The sequence below is a fragment of the Lagenorhynchus albirostris genome, chromosome 2 (assembly GCF_949774975.1).
Source record: "Lagenorhynchus albirostris chromosome 2, mLagAlb1.1, whole genome shotgun sequence".
Lineage (NCBI taxonomy): Eukaryota > Metazoa > Chordata > Mammalia > Artiodactyla > Delphinidae > Lagenorhynchus > Lagenorhynchus albirostris.
In genome coordinates this window covers 14,471,564-14,497,901 of record NC_083096.1, presented here as the reverse complement: position 1 = coordinate 14,497,901, position 26,338 = coordinate 14,471,564, and the positions used below count along the sequence as shown (strand labels likewise).

The following is a 26,338-nucleotide window of genomic DNA, read 5'->3' as shown; positions in this document are numbered from 1 at the left end:
TTTTATACTTTATGCTTATAAGAGGATTTTCTAAGTAAACACGGATTCTAAATGTGGATGAATTGAATCATTTTATAATATGTAATTCGAAAGATGCTTTATTGGCTAGTAAAAATAGTGCCCTGTATTGGAATAGAAGTTTGCTTTGTAAAACCTAACGCAATTATATTGTTTTTAAAAGCAGTTATTTTCAAAGTGTTCCACTGAAAATTTATCCTCATGTTGGATGGGAAAACTGAGGCATATAGGTTTGAAGTGATTTTTGTAAAATCATACAGAATTGGATAAAAAGTGAAAATTATATCTCTAGGAGTCTGCAGAGACTTTCGCATTATTCCATATTGTCTCTCTCTCTTTTTTAGACGATGTTGCGGGTAGGAGTTTATTAATTAATTTTTGCTGTGTTGCATCTTTGTTTCTGTGCGAGGGCTTTCTCTAGTTGTGGCAAGCGGGGGCCACTCTTTATCGCGGTGCGCGGGCCTCTCACTACCGCGGCCTCTCTTGTTGCGGAGCACAGGCTCCAGATGCGCAGGCTCAGTAGTTGTGGCGCACGGGTTTAGTCGCTCCGCGGCATGTGGGATCCTCCCAGACCAGGGCTCGAACCCGTGTCCCTTGCATCAGCAGGCAGATTCTCAACCACTGCGCCACCAGGGAAGCCCCGTATTGTCTCTTAATTTACTGTCTTGTGATGAACAAATGTATACCTATAATCCCTTCACTTTGATGATCTGAGCCATAATCTTTAATTCACCTGTCTCTTAGTGAGTCTGTGTTTGCGTGTATGTGTTTAATAGTTCAGGAGTATCTTTTTTCTTATCATTATTCTACTTGTGAATGTATATGAGACCAGTCTCATTTAATTGATTGAAAGTTCCCCTCTGGTCTTAGGGGAATTCTGAAGATAGTGACTGAGTAGGTACTCACCCTTTCAAGTGGGCTGGGTTGACTCACAAGTGAAACTGTAACAGACCAGCTGAGAGTTGTTTTTGTTTTTTTTTAAGCAAGTGAATAAAATGCACACACACAAACACACACACATATATATACTCTAGTTCCACTCATTCTCTGTGGTTGACTTCCTAAGAATGGTGTAATTGCTCAGCAGAGCAATTCCCCTGTGAATCTAGAAGCACTCCACGACTTGTTAGACTTTAAATAGTCAACATTAATTTTAGTGGATTCTCAATGCATGTGTCCCCATTGATTATAATCATTTTGTCATATTTTAAAAATTGCATGCTCTCACTTTTAGTAGACGTTCAATCAAACAAAACAAATAAACAAGCAAACCTACTGAGTTGCTGGAATTCCTTCGATTTTGTTTTGTTTGACGCTGAAATCATATTCCTGACTAAGAAGTGATTTTCGATGATGCATCCATGGGGAAAGGATTCTGAATACAGTAGTGGTACAAATTTTCATTATCCCCATCCAGATGGGTGACTGGAGTGAAGTGAAAGAGTATTAGATGTCAAACAAATGCGACCTTGAGAAAGTAGCTGCTTTTAAATAAGAATAAATTTGTTTTCTACACCTGTGACTGTATTTCTGTTTTGTAAACAAGTTCATCTGCGTCATTTTTTAAGATTCCACATACACGCGCTCTCATATGATATTTGGATATCACTGGAATAGATGGTATTCTTCAAACTAAAAAGTTCAAGTCTTTATGTACCAGATCACTAGGGAATCTTAAGTGGAACACAGGAAAGCAACAGAAAAGCTCAGAATTCCTATTGTCTGCTCCTAAGTAGAAAATTTTAAACAAATGAAAAAAATAAAATCGGTCCTCCATTATTGCTTCTCTGACCCCAAGACTCAGAAATCTTTGGCGGTCCTCCTTCCCCAGTTAAGCTAATAGCCAATGATGGCTTCCTGAAATTTTACAAAGATGGAACTCCACACTCTGGAGATGAGCTTAGTGGGAGAAGAAATGTCTGCATGGCTTAGCTTTTTATTTTGTTTTGGATTATTCTGAAGAGGGATCATAGCTTGTAGAATGAAATCTTTGAGAACCCAGCATTTAGCTAATTTTTGGTAAAGAATACTAAAGGAAATCATGCATAAAATCTACAGATCCGTATATATAAGAATAAAAATATCCTGTGGCTCACGCTGGCGGAAGATGAACAGAATTGTTAATTATCTTTCTAAGTTGATGAACTTTTTACTCACTGCCCTCTCTTCTTTACTAAAAATGAAAATAGAATCACAATGAATTGTTTCTCTTTGGAAAGCTGGCCAAGCTTTCTAGAAAGTAACAAATGATCATTGTTCGAAGCTGATTTAAGGTGAATTGCCTTTCTTGGTTTAAGAATATTAGTTTTTGTATTCACACCATTTTATCTTACATGTACTGAAACAGGCAAAAACTTTGTGTCTGCACAAGGCTGTGTTAACACAGGTGTAAGTTAAGCTCCACAGCCTTAGTCTGGGTCCTCAGTGAATAGACTTGGCGATTATGACATGTGTTCCTTTCTTCATTTTCACCCCTCAAACCCAGCTGACACACTTCGAGTGGATACGCATCTCATCCTACAAACCCAACTGCTTAAGAAAATGAAAATCGAAACAGGTCTTCATTTTCAACAACTCCGTTGTTCCGTTGTTAATCTGATCTGTTTCCAGTAGGTTTTAGGGGAAGTCTCAGAGCTGTCACTCCCGGGGTTTCCCAGGAGGCTCCAAAGAAATGCCAGTGTCCCTGGACGTCAAGGCGCGCCGTGGCCCCAGTGTGCGTGTGAGCCCTGGGCCCTCACTGCCCAAGGCTCAGGCCACTGCTGGGAGTGCTGTGGTCACTCCAGGGCCCCCGAGGCTGCCTGAGTCTGTTGTACCTGGACAGGAGTTTGCAAACCGCTGAGATCACAGGCTCATTCCTTCCTGTGGATGCTCTGGCTTTCAGAGTGGTGTTTGTTTTTTTGTTTGTTTTAATTTAGACCAGTAGCTAAGCTTTAAAAATCAGAAAATTACACATAAAATGACTTTTTTTTTAGGTAACAAAATAAAAGATTTGACAACACTGGGTTGTCATTCCTGAATCATCCGTGGGCTAGCACGAATTAGTGACTGTTCACCCCCTCCCCGCTCACCGGTTTTTCGCAAACCCCACTTTCTCTTGTCTCCCTCACGAGCCCATTTCAACCATTTCCTTTTCCTGCTTGGCCTCTGTGAATTGCAGCCCTGACTCAATACCATGTTAAGACAAGGGACTCTGCCCTTTGTGATCAGTAGCCACTAGCTTGGTAGTCACTGGCTGCGGGATTCACAAGGGATCTTGTAGCTCCTGGGTAGGGCAGGGGTATTCTCTCGAAAATGGAGAAGCCATGAGCCATTAGAGACCAACAGGCACAGAAGCTAGAGCAGTGAAGCATCTGCTTGGTAAAGAGAATCTGGGTGGTGCTCCAACAGACTATAATATGTAGTATCTGTCAGGTCGCAAGAAAGAATAGAGAAATTATTTGTAAGAAAAAAACTTTGTTTAATGATAAAAGTGTATTCAGCATTCAAAATGTTGTTTAGTTACATTTAATATTAACTCTGTTTTCAGTTCCTAGACCATAGAAATACTGGAGGCCATAATTGATTTGATTTTGAGTTAATGTACACAGGTGCATGTGAACATATGTGTGCATATCTGTGTCTAGAGATAGGAGCCAAATTCTTGAACGTAACAAGGGTTTTCTAATATTTAGCACCAGCCCAACTGAGGCCACCTCTGGTTGAAGGAATCAACAGTACAACCATCCATCTGAGGTGGCAGGCACCTGAAGAACAGAATGGACCCTCTCCTACATATCAGCTGGAAAGGAGACAGGCAGCTCTACCAGCTCCAAGGGCCACAATGATGAAAGGAACTCGTTTCACAGGAAATGGATATTATAAATTTCCCAGCTCCACTCACCCATTCAATACAGACTTTACCGGTAAGTGTGCTTGATATCACTTTCTTTACGAGGCACTAAGCCCTGGGGTATTTTTAATGCTTTTGATATGTCTTTACAATGAATTTTTACTACACCTGTTTATAGAGATACTAATGTAGCCCTTTTATAACTTTAGCTTGATTGTGTCGACATATTTATCTCTTCAGTATTCTGAAAAAAAAACAAGTGGGTTAAGTGGAGGAAAGAAAAGAAAAAAATATATATAATAGATGTGAAAAGGCAGTGGTATTTTTTATTTTTTTTTCTTCTGCCCACACTGCGTGGTGTGTGGGGTCTTAGTTCCCAACTGGGGATCGAACTCGTGCCCCATGCAGTGGAAACACAGAGTCTGAACCACTGGACCACAAGGGAATTCCCTGAAAAGGCAGTCTTATTAGATCAAGGTATGTGCTGGAAATGACTCTTGGACGCTATTTACCAGAATGTGTCGGAGTATTCCTCACTTCCTTTGTGGAAAAGAGTTCTGTGGGCAAATGGGTTTGAGAAATGCCCCCATGCTATTGGAGATTCTCAGTATACATCAGCTTATCCAGTCTCTGAAAAGAATTATAAGAAAGCTATTTAACTGTTTATTCCTAACACTTATTTGATGTAGCTCTTTTCTTTTTAAAGTGTAAAGACTGTTAATACCCCATGTTCTATGGAGAGCATTCTGAGAAAAAGTAATTTCAGGGAAAGCATACCTTCTGTGGGTCAGGAGTAGAGTAAGGCAAGTGAGGCACAAAATTTAAAGGCACCCCAAACTCAGTAATCCATGTAAATAATATTTTAATACAATATTTTAAAAATAAAAATCAATGCAAAAAATCCCCAGTAAAATATGAAAATTTTAAATAAAGACAGGATCCAGTCCTCACTGTGTGAGCCAACCTCACATGTCTCACTCAATTTCTGGTCTGACTGGTATTACCGTATTCTGGAAGTCCAGTTATCTCTATGAATTACAGTTTTTAAAAGCACTCTTTCACTACAGACGTAGAAAACTCTAATTATTCATGACACACACTTTATTTCCCATTAAAATTTTTTTAAAGTATATAATATGTGTTACTCTGTAAACTCATAATGATATTAATTTAATCCATGAGAAAGTCATTTTGGAGCAAATAGCTAGTCTTTCCAATGCTGCGTACGTTGAGGACAATGAAATGGAATTTGAACTATAAAACGTAGCTCACATATTTTACTTAAAATGGGAAATAGTTTGCTTTTAAGTGAGGCTGGCTGCTGATGTATATTTGTAATGAATCATGATTATGTTCTAGCTGTGATATATTAAGATTAATGCACGCTTAACCACTGGACTAGTATATCCAACTCCTCACTGAGTATTAGAAATTCAACCATTGAGCTCCCCTAAAACGCTCGACTTCTACTTAATATTCGTAAAAGTCAAAGAAAGGGAAGAAAAGGAAACATAAGTATCTGGGAAAGAACCTATGGAAAAAAAGTCAAAGGCTTTTTCTCAAATGGAACTAGAACTGACTTCCTGGTCCAACATTTGGCTTGTGATGTGTTTCTTCGAGGAAACAGCCTTCGTTTCCATTCATCTGGGTCTCGCTGCGGCAGGCGTGTCAGCTCGGATTTGCTGGCTAGCCAGCAGACAGGTTTTTGATGGGATCACCTACTGTTGTTGCTGTGAAAGATAGAGTGGCCCGTCGGCTGTTAATAAATTTAGTCGTCTGCGCTGTCTCCCTAGCCGGCCTCAGACTCCGAGGTGCAAGGGCTAGGGGCAGATGCAGGGTCTGGGAAGTTTTCCAAATTCCTCTTTAAGAAAGTTAGGCCGTAAACACTGGCCTCCCTAAGCAGGATCCTTCTGTCTGTAACAAAGCCTCCAGCTGCACAGAAAATGTGTTTGGAGTCCACAGCATTTGAAGGACAAGACAGGGAGATCACAGTTTGGGCTTGAACGACTCCCTAGAGCTTTGGCGATTCCTGGAGAATAAGCAGTTCTTCTGCATTCAGGCATGTTCTGGGGCCTCGCTACCTCCTTTTTATGAGAAGCTTGGCTTACTTTCGAGTCTCTCTTAACTGTTAAAGTAACCAGGTCTCCGTCAAGTTATTGGTTTGACCCTTTGGCTCACCTGGCAGATTCGGCTGGATACTTTTATTGAGGCAGGTTATGGTTTAACGAAATTTCCCCAATTAATGAACCGGGACAAGTTTACAAAACCAACTCAATCAATAGCTTTCCTTCAACTTGGATCTTCTTATGTAGAAAGGTAAATGTATTATTAGCATCATGCACTTGTTTTACTTGTATATTCTTTCATCCAATCCCTCTGCAGCGTTAGAAGGTAGATATTTTTCCCCTCACGGAACATGAGGAAGTGAGGTTCCAATAACTGGTTCCCACATGGTGCCACAGCTACTGAATTTTGGAGGTGAAATGTGAATTTGGAAGCTTCTGGTTCAAAAGCTGGTGCTTTGCCACAGAGCGGGAGGGATAATTCTGTGGACAGTAGCTTGGAAGTTGTGGAATAATAAGTATCTAAAAGTAATAAATGAGGATGGAAGATGAAATAATGATCACCCAAATAAACCTTACTCAACCCTGCTGAACTTTTTGGATTTGTCTTTCGGTTTTTTGGCTTTTCAGGTGGCAAACAGAAATAGTATTGGCATTATTTATTACTTGCATCTCCAAAGACATCTGGGGATAAGATTTTTTTTTCCGTAGCAATTAATTCTAGAGTGTACCTAAAGCTAGATTTTTAACATCAAACAAAGTTATTTTAAGTGGGCTGAAGTGCTGTGTGTCAAACAGTGCTTTCAACTCACGTTCCTATAAATTTCATGCAGTTTTTATATTCTAAGGCAAATTTAATGAGCAAATCCTGATCATCTCTAAGATGATGAATTACATTTAAAAAGTGAATAATTATAAGAAGACCTAAGATATCTTTTATTTTGGTTCATTTCAGAATCTCAAACTCTAACTAAAAATGATTCCTGAAATATGAATGGAGATATCAAATGACTCAAAAACAAATATACAGTGATGTGTATTATTACACATATTTTATGTAAGGAAAAAATGTGAGAGTTCACCCATCAGTGACAGGATTTGTGAATACATTCATTCCATGGTCATAGCAATATGTTGAAAGTCTAGGTATAAACTATCTCATTATTACAGTTCAAGAAAGGAATCTCTCATATAACTCCCCCCTCTTCCATATTTGCTTTAAATATTTTCCCTCATATGATAGAATGAAAACAATTCAAACATATGAATATATGTCTGTGTTGCTTACTGTATAAATCAGTAAGCGTAGTATTATAAATGAACTCTGTCAAAATCTACTTTGGGGCCGAAAAATGAACCAGATGAATCTTTTGCAGGATCTACGTTTGATCGCTTTTCCTTTCTGATACAAGTGTTCTTTCAAAAGCCTAATTTCCAGGAAGGGTGTATTATCAGTCATTTACATCATAGTATAAATAACTCCCCCATTTCTTTATGATTAAGGATGAGGGCTTTGGGAACAGACTAACAGGAGTTTCAGATCTATGCCCCATTATTTATTAGTTAAATGTAATTAGACAAACCACTTAATCACTTGTGTGCCTCTGTTTCCTTTTCTTTCAAATTGGCATAATACTACTACTTACAATATTGATATCTAGCAGGTAGGTAAGGATTAAAGGAGATAGCTCACCTAGTGAACTTTGCACAGTATCTGCCACACAGATTACTTTATAGTCTTTAAACATTAGCTATCAGCTATCACTCATTGAACAAATATTTATTAAGTGCCTACTGTGAGACAGGAGATTTTCTAAAAGTCTTCTGCAAGTCATAAAATCAACATTCTGTTAATTCGTCTGCTCCTGCGCATACAAGATATGTTTGCCTAAATGTTGTATCTGGGGTACGAGTAATGTGCAATTTCTATATTAAAATGTGATATTTAATTTTGTTACTGAAAACAGTTAAATTAATCTACCTAGTGTTGAGACACTATATAAACTACTTTCCTCTGGGTCTTATCATGCTCATCTATTAAACTGAGGCTTGTACTGAATGGCCAATTCCTTTAACTTCTAAAATTCCAAATCAGTTAGCACAGGTTATTTAAGTAGCCTCAAAAATTCAAAATAGAAGTTATCACCAAGGCATCTGTGAGTTTAAAAACACTTAGATTTTTAATTGTTTTATGATTCTTTCATATAATATATTCACAATTTAAGATTTACAGAAATGTAAGCTTTCTCTCTACTAATCTGAAGAATTTATGGGAATAAGTTAACTTCTAGGGATAACTTAAGTGATGTGGGGAAAATTACTCAATATAAAATGGATATTCAGTTCTTGAGTTATATCAGAGGGTGTAAAGAAGACACAAGTTCAACATAATTTCATGATCTTGGAACTAGAAAATCATGTGAACACTCATAATGAAATAGTCCCCTGATTACACGGGGTTAACAGTACTTTGTCCTTCCAAAACAGGAATAGCAAATAGAGCATCCCTCCCACCTACAACAGGAAGGAGCTATCAGCGTGTTTCTGGAGAGAAAAAAAAAAAATTTGCTTATTATTTTCAGGAATGCAGAGTAAATCCACTTACACAAAGAATTTCGCTAGTAATCAAAGGGAAGCTGGTAAAAACAGCAAACTAAAATACTGCTCAGTTTGGCATTCCAAAGGTGACCCTCTCTCTCCTTGTCACTTGTTTTTCCTATTAGTGGAAAACAGGTCCATGATCATTTGGGGGAAGGTTTGACTACTGTAGTATCCAGACGCCAATCACACCAGCCTTTTAAACTGCCTTTACTGGTGAACCTGCCCAGAAATCAGGAACTGCCTTTGCAGAGATCTTTGTAGCAACCCACTGGGGAGATGAACACACATGTGCACCTGGATGTAATTCCCTTTTATTTGTCTTCATGAAAAATGTGATGACTGACGTTGAATATCTTGCAGATGAGAACTCTGTACACTTTCTTCATAATAATGCCGTTCAAGGACACCAGATGATTGTCTTACATTTTTGTCTCTTAGTATTTGCCTTCCCCAAAATGGCCGAACTAAAATGCCTCACGATCCAGAAATACAATTAATTACCGACCCATGAAAAGAGAACTGCAACCCCCCAAATCAATATCTTTTAAAAGTGTATATTTTACATTTTACTGTATGATATTTATGCTTTATTATTTTTGTATTATTTTCAGTGAACTGAGGCACTAAAACACTGCATTAAAGGAAAGCTGATTCTAAGCAGTTACAGTACAGGTATAAGTAGGGCAAACTCCTTCGATACACTAATTAGTAAAAGCATATTAATTCTGACCTTCAACACCCTTGGTGTCCCACTATTTGTTTTCCTCTGACTGGGAGCAAGTAGTTTTGCCAGAAAGTACTTAGAAAAAAAAAAACTAAATAAAACACCAAGTCTTTTCAAAGCATATTTAAACCACAAAGTTATTTAAGCTTTGATGTTAGATTTTGGCCACAGTTATTGAAAAGCAGCTCTATGAATCGACTCTATGGCCTAGCAGTTTAACAAACAGGCAATAATGATATAGAAAAACAAAGGCAAGAGTAAGAACACGGAACCTGAGAGCAAAGTAAAGGAGTGGGTCTTGGGCAATGCCGGGGATCCATGGGTATTTCTGATGCAACTGAATCAGAAGAGGTGTGACTGTCTGGTTGAGCTCACCTTTATGGACTGAGAGAGACGAGGATCCAAATACATATCTTCTTAGAATAACAGAAGTCAGACTAACCTATGATAACTAGAGATATTCAGAAGTGAATATTAAAATTGCTTAGTTTTTATTGCCTTTAGTAGAGAGGTCCAAGTAAGTTCTTAGGAAATGCTTTCAGATGACACTGAAGGGTGGCAGAGGACCGTGCTTTTTCCCCATTCATCAACTTCATCAGAAAGGCCAATTTACAAGGGCTGCATTTGTTTTAACCTTGCATCTTTAAGGTGACTAATTTTGAAGCACATTTCTGTAATGTTGCCTTGTGTTTGGAAAGTTAATGGTCGGGTTGGTTTGGAAGTAAGTTGTTTCACTTTGGAATTTTATCTCAGATTGCACAAAATAATCATTTCAACACAGGGATTTTTGTCTCACCAAAATTTTTAGACCTTTTGGGGGCTTTGATATTGCTCAGGTGGTCAAAATGAATGCAATTGCAAATTTGCCTTTGCATGAAGAACCCTTTCCTTTTTGTAAACTTCTCACAAAGTCAGTCTAGAGCAAGGGTTACAAAATTCTCCTTTAAAGGTCCAAACAGTATTTCTGACTTTATGGGCCAAGAGATCTCTGTCACAACTACTCAGCTCTGTCATGGCAGCATGAAAGCATCCATAGACAATATGTAAAAAAATAAGGGTAACCAGGTTCCGATAAAACTTTATTTGCAAAAATGGGCAACAGACTGGTAGCTTGCCTATCCCTGGTCTAAAGTCTAGTTCTAAAAAAAAAATATTAACATAATTTCATCATTAGTGATACATTTTTCTTCCGCCCTAATGCCAGGAAGCCTAAAGATAAGTAGAAAGGAGCTCAGATAAAATAAATGAGAGAAACCAACACAACAAAGTAGGTGGTAATGCTTGATAAGTGAAAGTATCTTGGAATAGCATCTTTTCTGCTCAACAGAGACTTAGGTGGCCAGAAAGTCACCCCAACATTGACCATGCCAATACAATAGAATAATCTTTTCCTTGAAACAAACTGTTGTTAGCTGCTAACACTCTTTTAACCAGCTTAAAGCATCTGCTTTCCCCATCTCTTTTATTACCAAAAAAAGATGTATTGTTGCCTGCTATACAACTATATGTGTGTTCTCACACACTCATGCCATACTGTCAAACACAGGCTTTCCACCCTGTCCCTGGGTTTCCTAGTAGTCTCAAATTTACCTACGGTACTTAAATTGCCCAGTGTCTTTTTCTTACAATACACTGGCCATTTTGGAATCTTATTTAAGGCTTTGTTGCGAAAGAAAAATGTTTCTGTCTCTTCATGACATCCTGCATCAAAAAAAAGACTAATTTTAGTTCTCCTTTCATCCAATTTAAATGAGTAGAAAGAGGAACTTCGAGCAGAAAAAGAATCATAATGGTCAGCAGTGATAGTGAAACTAGCACCTCTGAGCTGATTGCTTTTTGATTGAATAAAGTAAAAAATTTTGTATATATTTTCTTGGGAAAAAATAATTAAAATATTTAAAGATCTATAGTTACAATTATCTTATATCAGTTAGGTTAAATATAACACCCATAAAAAAGTATTATGATTAACTTCATAAGTCAGAAAGAGAAAGACAAATACGGTATGATATCACTTACGTGCGGAATCTAAAGTATAACACAGATGAACTTATCTACGAAACGGAAACAGACTCGCAGACATAGACAACAGACTTGTGGTTGCCAAGGGAGAGGGGAGTGGGGGAGGGAAGGATTGGGAGTTTGGGATCAGCAGATACAAACTATTATAGGTAGGATGGATAAACAACAAGGTCCTACTGTACAGCACAGGGAACTATATTCAATATCCTGTGATAAACCATAATGGAAAAGAATATAAAAAAGAATGTGTGTATATGTGTAACTGAATCACTTTGTTATACAACAGAAATTAACCCAACATTGTAAATCAACTATACATCAATTTAAGAAATTTGAAAAAAAATACACATGTGTAATTTTACGTTAAAATGTTTGGGGGAAAAAAAAAGATTAACTTCATTTCCAGTCAGATAGAAAGGATTCCAGTATAATATCATTGTCAAAATTCTGGATCTTTCAAAACCGAATTCTAGTGGCCTGAAGAAATGTTTTATGAGATCATGCACTAAGAGTTCCTTTGGAGTGGGGAAATTTCGAGAAATATTATGAAGACCTTATTTAAGGTGTGTACCTTGTAGGAAGCTCACAAACATCGCCCTCAGGCTGGTTTGGAGTTTCAAGAAAGGAAACTCAGTTACGTACATTCCCTTGACTGAGGCCCAGTCTCAGTTTGGAGGTTCTTTGACCTTAAGTGCAACCTCTGAAGAGGTGCAGGAGGAGGCCGAAGGGGGAAGAAACGCCTGCTTAATCATTCGGGTCATTTAAGTCATCTCTGGCAGCGGTGGCCATGTCATCCCCACAAATAAAATGGGCCCTAGGAGAAGTTCATAAAGGAAAGGTAAGGACTTATGGGAAGTTCATGAGAATGAATAATTTAATGGTCCTTCCATCCAACGAGGCAGAAAACGGAAAAAAACTGTAGATGCCTCTTTCTTGGCTTCTGCGTCTCTTCACATCCACCCCTTCCCCTGATACGTTCCTTCTTCTGTGTTTACCACTGTGTTTACCAAAGTGAGTATAACTGGGTGCCTGAGACAGAAACCTGGGAGATGTCCCCGAATACCACTTCTCACTCCCTTCCTCACATTCCATCAATTGGTCCTCCGCTAGCCATTATGCCTCTGATACATGTCTTGGAAATATCCACTAGTCCTATAGCTACTTCCTTGTCCAGGTCTATGTGTGGGTCTCTAAATCAAAAGTTTCACTCTTTTACAGGCTATTTTTTAAACTACTAATATTTCTTATCACGTTGCTAAAAACCTTTCAAAAGTTTCTCATAAAGATGCCCTGCATGAAGTCTCTTCTGCTTCCCTGCTTACTGTTCAGCCTCACCTCTTCATATACCTCCTGTGTTACTCTCCAGCTCTCCAGCCATCTTCCGGTCCCAGCTGTTTGAATCTACCACACTCTTGAATGTCCAGGTCTTTGAAGATATTGATGCCTTTCCCTGAAATGCCTCCCTTTACTTGCAAGTGCTTCTTTTTCCTGTTACCTGGCTAATTCCTCCTCATCAATGAAGTGTCAACTGAGCTATTCCTTTAAATAGCCTCCCAACAACCTCTCCCGACTCCATGCCAAACCTAGATTAGGGGCCTCTCTAACTTACTACCACGGAAACCAAGAATCTCTGTTTTAACCTTTATCACATGCCGTTACAATTGCTTGTTCACTTATCTATATCCCCAAAAGGCTGAAGTTATGACTGTTTTCTTCAGTTACAACATTTGTGCCTTGCACATCCTAGGATCCGTACTAGATGTTCAATAAATGTTGAATAAAGAATTCACTAAAGGAGTGAGTTAGGTAGAAAATGAAAAATCCATAAGAAAGATTGCTTAGCTATGAGAATTACTTAATGATGAGATTTGCAATGCGTGAGAATACATCACAAAATGTTGAGAGCTACCCTTTTGGAAGTATTGACAGTTTAGAGTGATAACTCAATTTGTTTAGTCTCTATTGGCCTCAGATGTATAAGAAAGTATGTTTTAAGCTATATAGTATTAGAGACAAAAAAATTCTTATTAATGACCCTTAGTTGCTGGTGAAGTTACTTCTCTGTCGATTATTATAGCTAGCTGGTGAAGTTACTTCTCTGTCGATTATTATAGCTAGCTGGTGAAGTTACTTCTCTGTCGATTATTATAGCTAGCTGGTGAAGTTACTTCTCTGTCGATTATTATAGCTAGCTGGTGAAGTTACTTCTCTGTCGATTATTATAGCTAGAGCCGTTTTCTGTCCCACTGAAGCTGTCACATGGTATTGCTGGAAACAAGATGTTGCACGTGTCTTAGACACAGGATCTCCTTAGGCTTATTAAATTTTGAGGTTAATGAATATTTTGACACTTTTACCTATACATATCATTAGGGCTTATTGCGATAGGTTTAGGATGACAGTCATAATAAACATATATAGTACAATAAAAAACATTTTTAATCTTGAAAGTGCTTTATAAACAGCAGTGATCAATGCTATGGATGGATTAACAGCATCAAATTGATTGAATTCTATTTCAAGGGCAATGGAGGTATTGACGTCGACATTCTAGTTCAGAAGGAAGACAGCAATGGCAGTGGTAGAGTGCAGGTTTTGGAGTCAGACTCCCCAAGTTGAAAATCTGGCTCCCCTACGTGCTGGTGTTTAACTTTGCATGAGTCACTTCCCCGCTCTCCAGCTCAGTTTCTTCATCTCTAAAATGGATTATTGTAAAGTTTCAATGCAGGAATTAGCACACAGTATCATAATGGTCATTATTATATATGCATTTATGGCTGACCTTTTAAAATTCGGGATTTTGAATTATGTGCTGTTCCATTCATTCATGTATTTTATATGCCTAAACCACATAAATCTTGATGATATTCTTTTATAACCTCTCTCTACCTCATATCCCTCTGATCATTCACTTTATTTTATTCAGTCTATGAAGTTCTGACCTTTGTTTGGTTGGTTTTTTTTAGTTGCCTTTCTTCTCTGTCTAGAGGCTTAGATGTTCTGCCTCTCATTTCTGCATTTCTAGTGGCTACCTTTACATTTCAACATGTGCTTATAAATCTAACTCTATTTTGTATCTTTTCCTCATCATCAGTCCTCTTAAAAAAGAAGACTTTCCCAATGGTTACAGGTTTTCTCATCTACCAATCACTCCTCAATCTACATTTTTTTCTGCCCACTTCTTTCCTGTAAATGCTTCCTTCAAGATTATCAATAATTTTCAAAACAAGAGCCCTTTCTTAACCCTCAACCTATGTGTCCCTAAACAGTAGTGTTATTATATCTTTTTAAACATACAAAGAAACTAAATATTTCTCAACAGGCTTCCCCTTCTATTTTCTGCAAATTTTTTTCAAACCTTTTGGCTCTGCTTTCTACTTCTGCCTTTAGGTGGAGGGACTCAGTCGTTTAGTGGGTGTACTGTGAATCTTTCTCAATTGCACCCCATTTGCCAGGTGCTATGATTGGTGTTTTAGAAAGGGTATTGAATAAAGCAGACACAGTCCCTAACCTTAGGGAGCTTGAAAGCTTGCAATGAAATCAGGCATCAAACATGTAATTAAATAATTACAAGTGATTTCTGACTCCAGCTGTGAAGTATTTCAAAAAATCCTCCTGCTGAGAAAAAATTAAAAGTTGGATAAAAATTTCTTAAAAATATGGTACTTTAAAGACATTACTGTGTAACTAGGAGTGCCAGGCCTGTTGGGATCAAGATCACAGAAATAAGAAAAACCATTTGTGTGAGCTTTTTATTTATCTTTGCATTTTCCTTCTGTTTTATTTCTTAATTCCTATATTGCAGTGTTAGGGGCAGAGGGGAAACATGGCTTGAAAGGCAAAAAAAATAGAGTTCAGGGCTTCCCTGGTGGCGCAGTGGTTGAGAGTCCGCCTGCCGCTGCAGGGGACGCGGGTTCGTGCCCCGGTCTGGGAAGATCCCACATGCCGCGGAGAGGCTGGGCCCTTGAGCCATGGCTGCTGGGCCTGCGCGTCCGGAGCCTGTGCTCCGCAGCGGGAGAGGCCACAACAGTGAGAGGCCCGCGTACTGCAAAAAAAAAAAAAAAAAAAAATGAACCAACCATTCTCACAATAGTAATATGGATAAATTTCATGACCTATTACTGAGCAAAGGAAGCTAGAAACAAAAAAAGTCTAATAATCCACTTATATAAATTTCAAGAACAGGAAAATGAATCAGTGATGATGGAAGGCAGAAGATGGGATAATAAGTGAAAGAAAGCAAAACAGAGCCTTCTGAGAGTCTGGAATTAGTCTCTGCTTCAGTCTGAAAAGTGTTAATGCATGTGGATTTACTTTGTGTATGTCCATCAAAGTATACCCTGATAATTTGTGTACTTTATTGTTATGTTATACCTCAATTTGAAAAGTTACAAAAAAATAGATTTCCATAAGTCTGAAAATAAGATGTAGAAAACTGTTGTAATGGATAGTAGGAGGATTCAACCCAGTCTAGAGGATTCATGAAGACCTCTCAGAGGAAGAGTTTTATAATCTGAAAAATGTAATTTGAGTTAGCTAGGCAAAAAAATAGGAAGTGTAGCAGTTCAGGTAGAGAAAGTAGCATGTATAAGTGCCTTGATGTGAGAGATGACATGGTATATAAATAAGCAAACATGAACCAACAAGCAAAACTGGAAGAATTCAATAAAGCCAGAGCACAGAAATGAAGAATGGTGCTTGATGAAGTTGAAATATAAGAAGAGGCCAAATCTTGCACTGTAAGACCACCACATTAAGGTTTTTGATCTTAATTTTGTCATCTTTATAAGACCACTGGGTTTCCTAAATTAAATAGATATTTTTACTAAGATTATATGTATGTATTTTTTTTTATAGATTGCCTCTTTAAAAGTGACCATTTTATTCAGTCGTCTATTGGTTTTGCCTACACAATGTCTCACAAAATGTTAGAAGACCTGTCTTTGTAAGAATTAGCCTGGGTAAGTGGTTGAAAGAAAGCAGCAAACTCTGATTCCCACCACATATCTGGAGAAATAGCTGGAAAGTTGCATTTTGACAAGATCTCCATATGTACTCTGTTAAACAGATACTTACTATAAGAATCAGCTCTGCATCTCAGGGGTATTTGTCTAAGAGAAATGAAATAATTTGTCCACACAAAAAGTATGCACATAAGTATTCATAGCACCTATATTCAGTATGGTCAAAAACTGGAAACAACACAATATCCATCCATAGATGAATGGATAAACAAACAGTGGTATATCCATACAGTGGGACACTACTCAACAATGGAAAGGGATAAACTACTGATATGAACAACAATATGGATCAAACCTCAATTGATATGCTGAATAAAGAAAGCAGAAGACTACTTAATTATAATTCCATTGACATAAAAAATTTTTTAAATTATTAATCTATAGTGACAAAAGAGGTCAGTGATGGCCTGGGGCTGAGGAAGAGGGGATGATGGAAGTGCTCTGTAGTACTCATAATGGGGCTTCAGAGGTATACATTCCTTATAACTTTGTTTTCCTATATTGCCGCTCCCCCTTCCCTCTCCCCATGGGTAACCGCTAGTTTGTTCTCTATAGCTGTGAGTCTGCTTCTTTTTTGTTATATTCACTAGTTTGTTGTATTTTTTAGATTCCACATATAAGTGATAGCATACAGTACTTATCTTTGTGTTACTTAGTTCACTTAGCGTAATGCCCTTCAGGTCCATCCATGTTGCTGCAAATGGCAAAATTTCATGCTTTTTAATGGCTGAGTAGTTTTCCATTGTGTGTGTGTGTGTGTGTGTGTGTGTGTGTATGTATATGTATATATGTGTATATATATGTGTGTGTGTGTGTGTATGTATATATATATATATATATATCACATCTTCTTTAACCGTTCACCTGTTGATGGGCACTTAGGTTGCTTCCATATCTTGGCAATTATAAATAATGCTGCTGTCAACATTGGGGTGTGTGTATATTTCTTTTTTTTTTGGATGTGTACCGAGGAGTGGAATTGCTGGGTCATGTGGTAACTCTATTTTTAGTTTTTTTGCCAATCCTCCATATTGTTTTCTGCAGTGGCTGCATTTGTTATTTGTGGGTTTTTTTTTTTTTTTGATGAAAGCCATTCTGACAGGTATGAGATGATATCTCATTGTGTTTTTGATTTTCTCATAACTTACTGAACTGTACCCTTTAAGTGGATGCAGTTTATTGCATGTAAATTATACCTCAATAAAATGGATAAAAGAAAAAGTTCTCCAGGTGATTCTTGCAACATTCTAGCATGAAAACCATTGATCTACATTGTGATGGAAAAATGGCTTTATGTAGAGAAAAATCAATCAATTTGTCTATTATTTAATTTACTGGTCCTGAACTCCTTTAGGTAGAGACTTAAGCAATGTATATACTTTAGATTTAAGCTCAATTTTACCTGAAATAAATTGGTATCCACTACATATTATAAAGCATAGGAAAAATGAGATTTACTAAGCTATGTTAACTATGTTAAACTATGTTAACAGCAAGAATCTATAATGTCAACAAAATAACATTTTTTTTCCTCTACAGAATAGGGTTTCTTTGGAACTCATTCACATTAGGACAGAAACTTTTATAACACAGAGAGGTGTAGTTTGTCTATTGTTCAGGTATTTTTTTCACAGGAAAGAATTTAATCAGTTAAAATATGAAATACACATTTGCATACTCAGTTGACCAATTCTTGCTGTGATGCTGTTGCACCTCTATAATATATTTTTCATAGCTCATATAATTGGAGTTAATATGCTCTGTTATTAAGTTTAACTGAGAAAAATAGTTTGCTGAAAACTGATTGTTTCTGCATACTGATAAATTCAGTAGTCCAAAAAAAATTAGAGAAATATAATTAAGGATTGCAAAATCAATTTGACACTCCCTTAAGATGTGTTGAGAGGAGGCAGCAACAGCAGCCTACATCTGATGCTGTTCTCTCCTTGTTTACTCCATAAAACTGCAAATTAGAACTTTAATTTACAGAGCTGTTAATGCCTCATTAAAAACTTTCAGCGAGTAACCTATTTTGAAGTTTCTTTTCTTCCTTGTGTCTAATATGCAACAGTATCTCCATTTTGTGGGACTGTGTAAGACAGTACAGTTAGGAATACTCTTCTAAACCACATGTAGGAAATGGAAGCTTTTTAAACATCACATCCCAGGCAAGGATACTAGCAGTGTGTTAGTTGTTTTCCAAAGTGATTAATTTCTCCACTTGCTTTGTTCTTGCTGCTGCTGTTGTTAATGTCTGTTACGCATGAGACACTCTACTGGACTCTGAGGACATAGCTGGAATCCAGCAGACTTGTTTCCTGCTCTCACAAGCCTTATGGGAATAGAACCCATAGCCGTTGGACCATCCTTAACCATTATTATATACTGCTATTGTTTTCTGCCCGATAGCGTGTGATAGCCAAAACCAAACAATCAGCAACAACAACTGAAAATCTTCAAACACTGGAATAGGAATTAACTAGCACTGTTTACAGTAGCCAAGACATGGAAACAACCTAAATGTCTATGGACAGATGAATGGATAAAGAAGATGTGGTGTATATATATACAATGGAATATTACTCAGCCATTAAAAAGAATGAAATGCCATTTGCAGCAACACAGATGGACCTAGAGATGGTTATACTAAGTGAAGTAAGTCAGACAGAGAAAGAGAACTACCATATTTATCACTTATAGGCAGGAGCTAAAAAAATGATACAAATGAACTTATTTATAAAACAGAGACTCACAGACTTAGAGAACGAACTTATGGTTACCAGGGGTGAAGGGTGGGAGGAGGGATAGTTAGGGAGTTTGGGATTGACATGTACACACTACTATATTTAGAATGGATAACCAGCAGGGACCTACTATGTAGCACAAGGATCTCTGCTCAAAATTATGTAACAGCCTAAATGGGAAAAGAATTTGAAAGAGAATGGATATGTGTATGTGTACAAATGAATCACTTTGCTGTACACCTGAAACTAACACAACACTGTTAATCAACTATATTCCAACATAAAACAAAAGGCTAAAATAAATAAATAAATTCTAACGTCAGTTAAAGTAAAAAAAAAAAAAAGGAATTAACCTTAAAAAGAAGTCTGAGGTCACATTCTTTGAAGTCACATTCTTTGGACCATGGACCCTTGCTCCACTGGTTACAGTTAGGACAAGAATGAATGTCTGACCAGAGCAGGACTGATCCAGGTCTCACAGGAATTTGGAATTGAAATTCAGAGATAACCAATTAGCCTCTCTTATCTCTTGAATAAAATGTGCAAATTAGTTGAAACATATAAATTAATTGAGAAGCAGATAGAGGTGTACTGCTGCAGGGGTAGGGGGAAATGAGAGAGAGAATTAAGGCATATGAACAGAAAGCAGCAGAGAGAGAAATTCCTGAAGGCCTTCCCACTCCCTCTGTATCCAAGGGCTTTCCCTAGTCTGGGCTGTGTTCCTAGACTTGAATTTAGAATGTACCATTATCTCTGGATAATAACTTCCTTCCTTTGTTCAAGGGAGCTTGAGTCTGAATATGCAACCAGAGATTCTTAACTTAAAAAGAAGAAACTAACACAACATTGTAAAGCAATTATACTCCAATAAAGATGTTTAAAAAATTAAAATTTTAAAATTATTTAAAAAAAGAAAGAAAGAAGTCACCTGCATGTGGATGGAAATTGGAGCCATGAGAATGGATTAAAAGACTCAGGGTCAAGGATACACCTCGGGGTGGGGGTGGGGGGATGAAAGGCATTCAGGGATGGATAATACAAGACAACCAAGAAGGATTAGCCAGATATGTAGGTGAAGAAACTGCCTGAGAATCTAGGAAATTTTCATGAATTACGTAACAGTCACCAGTATAAAATGTTGCCCAGTGGTCAAGTCAAGTAGGCTAAAAGCTGAAATTGGTGGTTGGACTTTATCATTTTTGTATTTCTATGTCCTGCTACCTGACTAAACTATTTTTTAAATGTATTTTTAGGCCCTTACTGAAATTTCTAGTATAATGTAAATTTCCAGTACATACTTGATAACTGAACAATCGTAATCTCTTGGGACTTATTTTCAACAGATATGTATTTATTTTAGCCAGTAAGCTTTATGAAAGGTGTTCAGGTTAGTTTGGCTCTGTATATTTTCCATGAAAATCCATCCCAAAGATATGTTTGCCAAGTATTAAAAAAAATCTGCAGTCCAAGAGGCATCATTTATTCTGCAATGGTTAGTATTCTAGAAGAATCCCTTGCTCTTTCTTCCCTTATCCTCTGAAAGTGCTGTATTTAAACTATGGGTCACTTCTCATCTGAATAGCCAAGGAAGATTAGCTACACTTGATATTTTCTCACTGTGTAGCATTGTGGCAACAGATTCTTAGCCAGTCTGATAAGATAAAATGTTCATAATACTTAGAGGATAAAAGGGTATCATCACTACCTCAGATCCCTTTAAATCCAGTCTCCTGATCTGCATGAGATTACATTTATTTGCTCTCATTTACCAGTTCCCCCAAAAGGAAGTCTTGATAGAGCTACTGGCTTAGAAGATCAAGGCTTCCTGCATTCTAGTCACCGACTTTGCCAAATCCTCTAATATTTTCTCTAGATTTGGTCCTGTGAAATCAAATATTAAGCAAGTTTGACAGTCCAGTTAAATTCTATAAGGTCTTCTATTATATTAACACAGTAATTGATTTTAAGTGAATTGGTCATTAGTTTCATGGTTTGTGCTTCTGGTTTTCTGGTGGAGTTTCCAGAAACTTTCATGTAAATGAAGAGATGTTTTATGTAAGTAAAATGCAGTAAAATCTTTGTTTACCCATTTCAATCTAATTGTGTTAAGTAATCCCATAGGAGTCAGATGCAGATTTTCTACTCTTCAGTATGTTTCAGTCATAAATGAAAGGATCATATGTTTCATCAAATCAAAATATGTTTAAACATTACCATTTGTAGGTACAAATAGTATTTATTGGCTCACTCCATATTTATTAAGCACCTAATATTTATGAAATGCTGCTGTAGGTAATGTGACTGAAAGAAAGATTAGTAAGTTAATTTTACCAATTCTTGTCTTTAGGAGCTCTAATTTACGCTAGTAACATCTTAGAAAAAGTCAATAGTGTGATGCTGTTATGAAAAAAAAGAAAAAGAAAGAAAGAAGGAAAAAAGGCAATAGCTACCCTGTGTTGTATTAGCAGAATCGTCAAGGACAAAATAAATAACGTGATTATTGGACTCCACTTGGTAATCCTTAGCCCTTGATAGGAGTACCATGCTCCATTTGGCATGGCACACTTTTTAAAACATAGACACGTTTGCCAGAGGTTTCAGAAGAGAGCAACAGTAAATGATGAAGGGCTCTGAAAATAGGGCCTCTAAGAAAAGGCTAAGAGACCTGAGGATGTTCAATCTTAAGGAGGAAGACAGAGGGGACACATGGTAACTGTTTACAGATGCATAAAGAGGTGTTATGGAGAGGAGAGGGACCAATTTTTCTCATTAGTCAACAAAGACACTTCAAGAAGTAATGGATTTAAAACACGAGGGGGAAAATGCAGGTTAAATATTAGATTAAATTAGGTGAAATTTAAATATTTAAAATTTTTGGATTCCAAGCACAATTAAACTGTGGAGACTAAATCAAGTTAGAGTTGGCATAGGAATGTGGGAGTGCAGACAAATCAGAACTGAATGAAGGGGGTTAATAATTAAAAGAGCTTATATTTGCATAAAATGATAACATATTTTAAAATACTTTCATGCGTATCATTTTACTGATCTCTCAACAGTCTTAGGAAGTCATTGGGGGAGTATCAACTAGTTTTACAGTTGAGAAAATGAAATTTCAGAGAAGTAAATATCATTGCTTTCCCACCTCCTTCCCCCCACTTCCACTCCCAAGCCCCAGATTACACCAAACTGGTAAGTGGTCTGCGACTAGACAAGCAGGAATAGAAGGCAGTTCTTCAGATTCTGTTAATATGTTTCCCATCAAATCTTGCTACCTTTCTATTTGTAATATGATTTTCATTGTGGTGAATTATTGTTGAATCAGTTGAGCTTTTGGATTTTGGGGTTTTTTTGGCTTTTAAGGTGTCAAATATGTCCCATAAGTTTCCTATTTTTTTTGCATATTTATTAGCTAAGGTGAGAATTGAGCAATACATAAATTATAGACCAACTAGCAATTTTGATTACATAAAGGGACAAGAAATATAATTGAACTTACATCTATTTTATTTATATCTATTATATCTTGTATTTACAGTTGTGGAATGAATTCAACATTTTGGTTTTAAGTTTTGACAAATCCTTGCCAAACCAAATATAGTCTCTGGAGGTAGTGTGATATGGTGAGACTCCGTTTCTACCATTACCTACTAGTGGAGGCTTTTCCATTTTATCTTTTATGAATGTCACACTCCTCATCTATAGAATGAAGACCATAATATCTTCTGGTTTCTTCCAGACTTACAGTGAGGATCAAATGAGAAAATAGATGTCAAAGTACCTTTACCTGTTCAAGGAAATAAACTATAGGCTGTAACTTAGCATTAACTTTGAGTAGGAGAAAATATGTATTGTTTTTGGCGTGTTGTGGTTATTTTAATTTGGTAATTTTTTTCTATTTTCATTTCAACCAAACCTTTCTTTTTTATTTATTTATCTTTTAGTTTTTCTAATTTCAGATCCCTGAGGTCAAAGCCAGTGTCTGTTCTAGCATTTAAAATTTACTAGCCTAATGTAGGCATTGAGTAATTGTGTGGTGAGTGAGTGAACGAAGGAATGGATGAATAAAGATGTTTAGGATGCTGAGATGTGAACAAGAGGTTAATAGTACTATATGTAGGGGCTTCCCTGGTGGCGCAGTGGTTGGGAATCTGCCTGCCAATGCAAGGGATGCGGGTTCGAGCCCTGGTCTGGGAAGATCCCACATGCCGCGGAGCAACTGGGCCCGTGAGCCACAATTACTGAGCCTGCGCGTCTGGAGCCTGTGCTCCTCAACAAGAGAGGCCACGATAGTGAGAGGCCCGCGCACCGCGATGAAGAGTGGCCCCCGCTTGCCACAACTAGAGAAAGCCCTCGCACAGAAACAAAGACCCAACACAGCCATAAATAAATTAATTAATTAATAAAAATAGTACTATATGTAATAATCTTGATGTATTCCTTAATGATCTAATGATTATATATACATACTATATATGTATATAATATATATAATAAGTATATATAATATAAATACCATTGTATGTCAGAGTCTCAGATCCTGTGAATACAAGGAACTCAAAATCCAGTAGGGGAAACAGACTTGCAGACCATTACACTACTTTGTATGAGAAGAATTGTTTTCCCAGCAAGGGGAGGTAGCTAACACCAAAACTTTACCAAAGGAGGACCATTTGATTGGCTGTCAAGAACTTCACTGAGTCCGAAAAGACTTTTGGAACTCTCTGAACCTTGCATACAAATTGCACAGAGAAGTAATCCAGGAGGCAGGCTGTATTGAAAGACTCTTAGGATGTATTCTGAGCTTTGGAGGGAACGAAGGAGTTTTCGGGATAATTCCAGCCTCTGTAGGCTCCTACGATGCTCACTAGGGTGCCATCCTCCCCCACGGAGCCCAGAGTACACCCGGCAGCTTTCTTGCAGGAAGGCTGCAGCAGGGATGCTTACTAGGAGAATATGAGAAAGCTGAATGGCCCCCTGTGCATAATGTTGAAAGAGGCTCTAATTTTTGTTTCCTCCTGAGATTAACGTGTGTGTATTTCCAGTTCAGAATGGTAAGAATCTTAATGAGTTGCAGGAAGTTGCATCATATGCCCCACGACTGACTTTTCCAGCACACCAAATAATGGAATCTACTTGCCAAATTCTGAAGGCTGATGGAGAATGAAAACTGTAATTTGAGAAAATGGGATCTCTGCCCCTGCCCCCATTGTTGTTTTTTTAAGTCAGTTGCAAAGTTTAAAATGCAAAGAAGTAAATTTCCTAAGGGGGCCATTCTATTTCATCTGTGGAGGAAAGACAGAAGTTGTTACTGCTGAAACCTCTGCTGTAGAAGCAGAGCGACCCCAGGAAAAACTTGAAATAGGCCCTCTGCCTTTGGCATCCCTACCACGCAGCTCAGTGCCCTCGCTCTCGGGGGCCTGTAGACACAGTGTCCACCCAAGGCTGCTGGTGCATCTTCTTGAGGATTTTTCCCAAGGCCAGCTCTTCAGTCTGATCACCTTGGGGCAGTTGCCTGCCTCTCTTCAGCTGAAATGTACCTGTCTCGTGCCCCATCCCTTCAGGCCCCTGCTCTGGACAGTAGGCTAATCTGACAGATGTCACTTTGCTAGGATGTCAATGGAAGCAGCCTGTTTGTGGCCTCCTCTTGCCCTCACCGGGACTGTGTGTGCACTTACTCAGAGGCCTTCTAGGGATAATTATAGAAGTGAACACATGAGATCACGTCGCAGCTCTGTGGGAGACAGGGTTTTGAACTGGCAGGCATTATTATTATTATTATGCTTCCACCCACATGTGAAAGTTTTATTCTTTTTTAAAAAAACAAATATTTGTTGAACAGCAACAAAGTACCAGGCACTGTGTTAGAGCATAAAGATGCCTAAGCAAACAAGACATAATCCGTGACTTTGAGTCAAGAAGGTACATACTCTGTATAATTATTTCATGTAAATCACTCAACTTCATTCAAAATATTTATTGAGCATCTACTATGTGCCAGGCCCTGTGTATGGCTCTGGGGAGCAATATAAACAAAATCCCTGCCTTCATGGGGACTACATTCTAATAGGGCTCAGCAGGTGAGCAGGAATCCATGTTATTTGTTGATTCACCAAAATGAAATTATATCTTAAAGTTTATTTTTAAATTACCATTTTTAAACCTCATCTTAAGAAATTCAAATTGTCTTTGATCACATTTGATATGGGTTAGGATAACTTTTCCGTGTTATTTGGAATACATTTAAAGCAGCCCTTATTTGAAGGAATTTGGTTTCGAATTTTTCATAAAGTGAGTTAATTACCTTCTAATTAATTCTGTGTATGTGTTCCCCAAAGTTGAGAAGAGTAAAGAGATAGGGCATGACTCTGCAGAGCTTTTTAAGGTAAAGCATGTAATCAGATCCATGCTCATGTAAATTAGAACTCAGGAAAAGTACTGAACAGCAGGATCATACTATCAAAAATCTGGCTGATAGGTTTTGAAGTCACTGAACTGAATCTATTTCGAAGTACATTTTAGGAAGACTAAATAAACATCAACACTGTGGTCTATTCTAAGTCAGGATCTTGCTTTGTCTATTTTCCAGGTGATAAAACACTGACTGTGATTAGTGTTATCATCAAGCATATTGAACAATCTGTAAGCTAACAGCGATACACAGGCATGCAGTCCTAGGACTAGAAGGAAATAAAATGAATTTTTATCTTTTTTTTTTTCTATAGAGAGGGAAAAAAAAATCGTCACCTTGAATCAGCTGTGACTCAAGGGTCCATTATAACTTCAAGATTTTTTAAAAGCCCGTGTCTGGGGTATGGGAGATGAATTTTGTTCCAAGGTGGTGACATGGGCAAGTGTAAACCCCTGGGAGCAATTTCAGGCACATTGAGAGTCTGATCTAAGCAGAAATGGACAGAACATTGGAAGATGGAATTCCCACACTTGCTTCCTGACCTTGGCTGATATACCTCAGCAGTTGGTAATTAAAGGAATACTGAACCTGAGAGGATGAAGAAGGAATAAAGAGGGAGAGTAATCAGAATGAGAAGATAGGTAAATAATAAGGAATATTATAGATAAGAAGATGGGGCAAACATAGTAGGGGTGCATCTGACGAAGCGGGCTACAATTTGTGTTAAGGTGATGGGGGGATATGGCGGCTGTAGGTTTGGTTTAGCAAGAGGCAGAACATATATATATATATATATATGTATATATATATATATGCTCATTCAAAATATTTGTATTTATCTGTGACATATATTTATATATATATATATAATTCTTTTTAAGTTTACTTATATTGAATTTTA

General features: G+C 37.5%; 1 protein-coding gene across 1 annotated transcript in view; it reads left to right on the top strand.

The window, feature by feature from the left end:
• USH2A (usherin) overlaps nt 1-26,338 on the top strand; it is a 737,336-nt gene that overhangs the window by 226,013 nt on the left and 484,985 nt on the right. Inside the window, exon 20 of the mRNA XM_060127145.1 lies at nt 3,690-3,926. Within this exon, the coding sequence (XP_059983128.1) occupies nt 3,690-3,926 (237 nt within the window). The remainder of the gene's footprint in view (nt 1-3,689; nt 3,927-26,338) is intronic.